The sequence below is a fragment of the Portunus trituberculatus genome, chromosome 13 (assembly GCF_017591435.1).
Source record: "Portunus trituberculatus isolate SZX2019 chromosome 13, ASM1759143v1, whole genome shotgun sequence".
Taxonomy (NCBI): domain Eukaryota; kingdom Metazoa; phylum Arthropoda; class Malacostraca; order Decapoda; family Portunidae; genus Portunus; species Portunus trituberculatus.
This window is the reverse complement of record NC_059267.1, coordinates 461118-468617: the sequence shown is the minus strand read 5'-3', so window position 1 is coordinate 468617 and position 7500 is coordinate 461118. Positions and strand designations below refer to the sequence as shown.

Below are 7500 nucleotides of genomic sequence, written 5' to 3'. Positions count from 1 at the left end.
GTTCACTCAACACTCTGAACGACTATAGCACACACACCTTCGCCGTAACACAAAGACACACACACACTTAATTACTCCTCGGCTGACTGACGCGCACTCGTCACTCGGTGTCAAGATGATCACTACTGACGCGGTGAGCGGGGCACCGCCAGTTGCTGTGCATGTTTAAAAGTACCGCTTATTGCTGTGATCCTGTACATTTCCTTCACTAACGCAAACAAATATTTAATCTGTCATTAATTGCTAACTGTTTCCTGTAAGGCTTAGATTGCGCACACACTACGCACAATAATGATTAATTAATGCCGCACGACAACACTCGAGTGGGCGACGCTGCGACTGGCGAGGCGGGAGGCAGGAACGAGCAGGATTCCCAACATTTGAACGTCAATTACGTCAATTTCTCCCAAGATAAAACGAAACTCAACATAGATATATGCACACAGTTTTGTGGACTTAGAATTAACTGAACTATCAAATCCCGAACTTATTCCTTCTGCTGTTACATTTACCATTCATAATTCACTTCACCTCACATCACCACCCCCATCACCACTACCAATGCTACCAGTATTGTAAATATCCTATAACCATCGTCTTTCATCACACCACCACCACCACCACCACCACCATCACCATAAACACCACCAGTAGGCTGCCATCAGTATTCTACAACCATCACCATCATCACTATATACCGCAGAAAGACATCACATACATCCCTTCACAGTAAAACACCATTTTTACTCAGGAAGAAGAGGAGGAGGAGTGGGAGGAGGAGGAGGAGGAGTGGGAGGGGAAGCAGAGGAGGAGGGGGAGGGGAGGGAGAGGAGGAGGAGGGAGAAGAAGGCGAGGGGAAGGGGAAGGAGGTCATAGTGTTGATGGTGGTTAGGCAATTATAAGTAAAATAAAGGTATAAACATAAATAAAGGTACAAACATAACTCCGATCAGAATATTTGAAAGGAAACACGTGAGAATTCAGAGGGATCGAAGTTTAATGGGATCGAAGTTTAAAGGGACGGGGATTTAAAGGAACTTAAATTTAAAGGAACCTCACGTGACCTCATTTCACTTCTAATTAACACTTACCACACTCCACCGCCGCCATCACAGAAAGAGTCAAGACCACAACACAATAGCAAAACACTAATACACACAAGTCACCAAGTCACCACCGCCGGCTATAATTCATAACGCCAAATTAGTAAACACTGAGATTCTAGCGCCAAGAGTGAAGTCTCCTAAAAGTACTTGGACATTACTAAATGTTGCAGCTTTTTATTATTTTTTGGCATTCCTGGTTAGTGACAGATAAACAGAAAGTGTTCATTTATTTCTTTTATTTGTGTATGGTTGGCTAAGGAAGGGTGTTAGGTGGAAAAATGTGCTTGTTTTCTATACTGGCGCGGAGTAAAGAAACTGTGACGTCACCAAGTCTTGTGTTGCCTCTTGTCGGTCATTACAATTGCCGTACCCACTAGCTCTAATATAACGTATACTGTAGTACGTTGTCGTAAATAGTTCTACTCTTATTACCAATGCAAATATTCACCTCTCCTTCACTTCTGATCCTACTCCTCTCTAAGCCCTTTCTCTTTAGACTGTCTTCCATGTCTTTTCCTTCCACTCCTCCAGTTTTTTCCTCTCTTGTAAGCCTCCTCTCCCTTTTATATCCCTTCATCTGCTTTTCCTTCTCTTAGACGGCCGCTGCACACCGCCTTGTCTTGCAGCAGCGGGGAAACTTGCTCGTAATACTCGTACGTTCCACACACGCACACACACACACACACACACACACACCAGGCTCAGGCAAAACTCCTCTTCTCCGACACACACGCCAAACACACGCTAAACACAACCAAAAGACTCGTTCCCCCAAACAGGCGTCCGGTGGCCACACGACACCTGGACGGAAGCAGGTATAAGTTGGTATAGTGTCTCTGCACAGACAGGAGGAGGAGAGGAAGGAAGGACAGTAAGGAACACATGCGCACTCACGTATATCTTCAGTATAGGAATGTATAAGGTGGGGTAATCGTGTCTATAGTCTTCCCTTGAGGCTACAACGATGCTAAGGAAGGGAGGAGAGGAGGGATAGGAAGGTAGGAACACACACACACACACACACACACACACACACACACACACACGTAAAGTTTGGCTAGTAGGGAAACTCAAGATGAACTTCACATTTCTTTCTCTCTCTCTCTAATGTTTCACCTTAAAAATCGAAAAGTGAAAACAAGAACTCGCACACACTCACGTTTATTTTAGTTAGCAAGGAAACTCAAGATGAAGGGTAACTTTCTCTCTCTCTCTCTCTCTCTCTCTCTCTCTCTCTCTCTCTCTCTCTCTAATGTTTCAACTTAAGTCTTGGTAGAAAATTGTTATGTACTTGTTTGATTACTTTCTCTGAGGACGGAGGGAGTGTAAAGGATAGTAGAAGTTATATACCTTTGTTCCACGCGCTTCTCATTTATATAAACTTCACAAATGAGTCGTCAAAACCATCTAGAAATTATACACAGGGAATTGACTTTATAAATAACGAAGACTCGTATTTCTAAACACTTCGGTGTATAATTAGGACTATTTAGAAAAGCCACAGAGATGATGCTTTTGTTATTCTAGGTTACTCAGAATCCTCGTTAAACCATTAGTGAAATCATGAAATCCCTGGAAACTTTGATAACTGAAAACTTGTCTTGAACTGAGAATACGTACTCAAATCTACGTCTTAGTTCTCTCTCCTCCTCTTCCTTCCCTTGCATCATGGAAGCATCCCTGAAAACTGCGAAAACTTCCACTGGAGTCTAGAAAGTCGAGATAAGATCCTTAACCTTTGAAAATAACTCTTAAATCTACGTCTTAGATTTCCTTTCCTCCCCTTCGTCTCCTTCTCTTTCCATCACCTCCCGGTACCCTTCCCCCGGTGAACACAGCCAGCCACTCATTCCCCGCAGCGCCTCCGCCTTTCCCGCTGTCTTGACATTTCCTCCTCAGTCTTGAGTCGCTGGTGCCGCGGCTCTTAATAACTCAGTGACTGCCTCTCTTTACTTACTGTTTGGCTCGTATTCTCAAACACTTCTGTGCTTCATCTCCACTATTTCAAAAGCCTATATTTAAATGTACACGAGTTTTTAATGTTTTTATAGTTTTACAGGCACAACGACAATATCTTCTATACTATTAACTGGAGAAACACTCTTGAAAACCCTGCTAACAATCTCTGTGGTTCTGGAAAATAGTCGTGGTGAGAAAGCAAAACGTTTCTGAATACGGCTCTTTAATGATTCAATGACTGCCTCTCTTTATTTGACTGTTTGTGTTGGCGTACTTTGTTCACCTGCCTGGCCTTGCTAATACTCAACAAGCATCCTCTTCTTAAACAGTAGTCGTGTGTGAGGGATTGCAGGGCTTCGTCAATCTAGTGAAGCGAGACATTGCTCGAACCACAGTGATGCGTAGTACGTCATTCTCTCTCTCTCTCTCTCTCTCTCTCTCTCTCTCTCTCTCTCTCGTTCTTTTTAGTGTAGGTTTATTCTAATGTTATCTATATTTTTGCTGTTTTATGTTTATACCTTGTTTCGTGTTTATATATTTTTTTCATGTGTTTATTTCCCATTATTTTTTTTCTCTGTTTTGTTGGATTTTGATCGTTTCTGTTATTCCTTATTTAGTTCTTCAGATTTTGAGTATAGATTCCGACTCTCTCTCTCTCTCTCTCTCTCTCTCTCTCTCATTATAACTCTTACCTTCTTACCTCTTCTCTCGGGGTTCTTCTTCGCCTCCCAGACGAGCAGAGCAGTGGGCTGAAATGACTTGAATGTTTCACTGAAGGCGCGTCACAAGGCAGTGAAGTGTACTGGCTGCTGGGAGGGGAGTGAGTGGCAGAACACAAGAAGTAGTCCTCAGATAGGCTTTATTACGCACTCTTTGGTCTTTACTTAATGAATGATTTATGCATTATTATCTAAGGTTGGGAAGACAAAAGGCAGTGTTCAGGAAGTCTTCATTACTCACTCTTCCACGTGCTAGAATAGTTACGTAAGGTTCATAAGACACGAAACAGTTTTCAATTAGTCTTTATTGTCAACACAAGACACTTCAGGTACAGATTACTAGAAATCAGGAGACAACCTGTACGCACGCTAGCCACCAGGCCCGGGGCGCCCCTCGCCGCCTGCCTTGGAAGACGGGCAAAGTGATAAGTCAACAAACTCAAAGCAGATCCCCTATAGCAGGGGAGGGAAATCCGAGGCCGCCATTCCTAGTGGCGGGGGAGAGATAGGACAGACAGTCAGGGGCGGCCACGCGTCACTCAGGCTTGCGGCCATATTCAGAAACGCCTTCCCTTTCACTGCGACAGTCTTCCAAGGTCACAGAGACGAGTAGTCTGGTTTTAAGACAGTTTTTTTCTCTATGATAAACTAGAAATCTTGCCAATCTATAACCAGAACCGTAAGAACACCCTTAAAAGCAAGAGTATCTTCAATTGGAGCCTTTGGAAAGCAGTGTTGGTGAGAGAGCAAAGTGTTTCAGAATACAGGCCTTTGTCATCACTCTAAGATTGGGTTTCCAGTGTGATGAGTTTCCCCAGGACAGTCAATACCCCAGACCAGACTCCCAGTGCTCCCATCATGCCCCGGGGCGGACACTACACTGGAGAACGATGCAGGTCTTGGCAGTCACTCGCTTGTTTATCTTATGTCTTCCCAGGGTTCGATTCCCGGGCAGCAACATTCTCCAAGACAACCGATCGCCGCCACAGTGTCTCCGCGACGCCCCAGGAGGGATACAACACTGGGGAATGACGCACCTCCACACACGCACACCGCCCTTGAAGGAAACAACCAACCAAACATCACGAAGGAGGAGTCAAGTGGAGAGCTAGGATACAAGTTTGGCTGAGGGGGGAAACACACACACGCACTCGCGCACACACACAAGGACACACTTAGCTATGTACACGAGATATGTACACCCTCACACTAGAGTATTCATAGTCTGTGTTGCGACATGCATACATACACACGTCATATACATAGTACGTAGTAATAGTAGTAGTAGTAGTAATAGTAATAATTGGCATCCTATCATTGGGAAAGATATAATAATCATCTGCAGCACAAAATGTATGTATAATTCATGTATAATACAAACACTAACTTGGAAAGAACTCCAATATGGCACTAAGTATTATGGGTTCTCCTCCCACGCGAGAACAGCACGAGGGAGAAGGAGAAGGGTCGAGAACACGCCCACAACACCAGCGCTGGGTCGCCGCGAAGGAGGCGGGCTGGTACTTACGTGCACATTGCCCTCATCTCACGAAAGTCACAAGCGCCCACATGGAAACCAGTCCCCGCTTTATAGCTTATCTAAGCCACCAAATCTTTCATACATTTCAACGTCACCAAATGCAAACCGGTCCTCAGTTGTCAGCTATTTAATTCACAGAGTACTAACACGTGTTAAGTCTTTGGTGCTTGATAGAAAACGGATTTAAAAGTCCTCTGTTTATCAGCTACTTAAACCACGAAAGTAGCGACACGTATGTAGGTCTCAAACAGAAACCACTCCTCTGTTTCTCATCTACTCGATGGAAACATTACCGGAATAGAACAAAACGAATGAGATCCAACCACATACAAAATGATAAAAAAAAAAAAGCTTCATGGACCAAATAAAATGAAGGAAATGGGGACAACCTTTCAGGAACGACTCATGACTCAGCAGAGGAGGACGACTTGTTACAGACACACGACCAGTCACCAGTCAGTTCCGCTCCCCCGCAGGCACGACGTGACGACCCGCGCAGTGTGACCACCTGCTTCATCATTCTCTTGGGCGTCACAATCTTTACGTGCACATTGCTTCGCTTACGTGTGGCAATTGCCAGACACTCACAAACACACACACACTCACACACACACACACACACACACACACACACACACACACACACACACACACACACACACACACACACACACACACACACACACACACAGTAACCTTAATCATAAGTTACCCGCTAGGAAAAGTACTCTGTTTTAAAACGAGAACATCATCATTATCATTATTACGTATTACTCGAGGAAGGAGTACACACACACACACACACACACACACACACACACACACACACACACACACACACGGTCTTGGCTGCTCGGTTCAGTTCTTGTATGTCTTCCTAGTGACACAAGGTTCGATGTTTCGCGGAAGCCAGAACACTTAAGGTAACAAAGACCCTCACTTACAATAGTAATATAACACAAAGCCAAACCAACAAACTAATGAACAAACAAGGATACTCACACACACACTCTCTCTCTTTTTTTTTCTCTCTCTCTCAAGTAAGAATAATAGAAAATTAAACCTAACAAACCCACAAACCACTAATGAGTCATCTACAGGTAAACTACAGTCCCTTTGGAGCACCTGGCGGGCCCTACAGAGACAGAGCCCCAGCAGGAGAACAAGCGCCACAAACCAACTTCTGTGTGAGTGGTGAGACGGCGAGACGAGGAGGGAGGACAGTGAGGCCAGCAGTGCAGGACTTCTGTATCTGGACCCTCTCGGAGAAGGCGATGACGAGGAGGGCGAGGGTAAGAGAGAGTCAAATCCTAAGTTCGGTTTCTGTAACATCTTGGTCGTCTGTTGCTGGTGTGTCGTTTGGCTTCGCTGGGACGCTTTACGGTGTTCCTCGAAGTCGTTCTTGAGTGGGGGTGCGGCCTCTGTGTGAGCGTCGCCGGAGGGGGGGGAAGACTCGAGTAAGTATGGTCGTCAAGAGGAGATATAATGGATTGGGAGAGGGAGAGTGTCGTGTGGTCTTGGTGATGGTAGTGGTGGTGGTGATGATGATGATGGGGTGGAGATGAATAGAAGGTACTGTGGTGAAGTCAGAAATAATGCAGGTGATGTTGATGGTGGTGGTGATGGATGGAAGAAAGAGAGGAGAGACTGGAAGGAGTTGAGGAGAAAACACAAACAAAATGAACAATACTGTGATGATGTTCAAGAAAGAAGATAAATAAATAAAAAAAAAAGAAGGGATGAGGCGGAGGGAACATCCAAGAAAACATCCTAAACATCCTACGCGCAGACTTAAACTTGTAACGAAGGATAATTAAGGAAAATATGTTTGAGGAAGGAAGGGAACTTTGTGTGACAAGACTTTCAGCGCCGCCAGACGACGCGAAACAAACGGTGTGAGAGGCAGCGAGGGAGGCGGCACTGCAGCGCGGCGCGGCGGGCAAATGCCTTAAGAAACACAGCTAATGGTCAAAGTTTGGCTTAATTCACTTAGATGCGAATGAAAAACAAAGTAATTTTCCGCAGATTATGGGGAGGAGTTGGAACGGATAAGTTGTAGGATGGAATGAAGGAGGAGTAAGAGGAGGAGGAGGAGGAAGAATGTACATTAGAATAAAGATAATGTGAAACTATCTTAAATAAATAGAAAACAGTATTTCCTTCAGATTACTGGGAG

The 7500-nt window shown here is 44.6% G+C and overlaps 1 protein-coding gene across 2 annotated transcripts in view; it reads right to left on the bottom strand.

The window, feature by feature from the left end:
* Positions 1–4071: 4071 nt before the first annotated feature.
* LOC123503185 (lachesin-like) overlaps positions 4072–7500 on the bottom strand; it is a 171455-nt gene continuing 168026 nt past the window's right edge. For both annotated transcript variants that reach the window (XM_045252731.1, XM_045252732.1), the window contains exon 8: positions 4072–6745. In XM_045252731.1, coding sequence (XP_045108666.1) covers positions 6261–6745 — 485 coding nt within the window. In that variant the 3' untranslated portion in view covers positions 4072–6260. The remainder of the gene's footprint in view (positions 6746–7500) is intronic.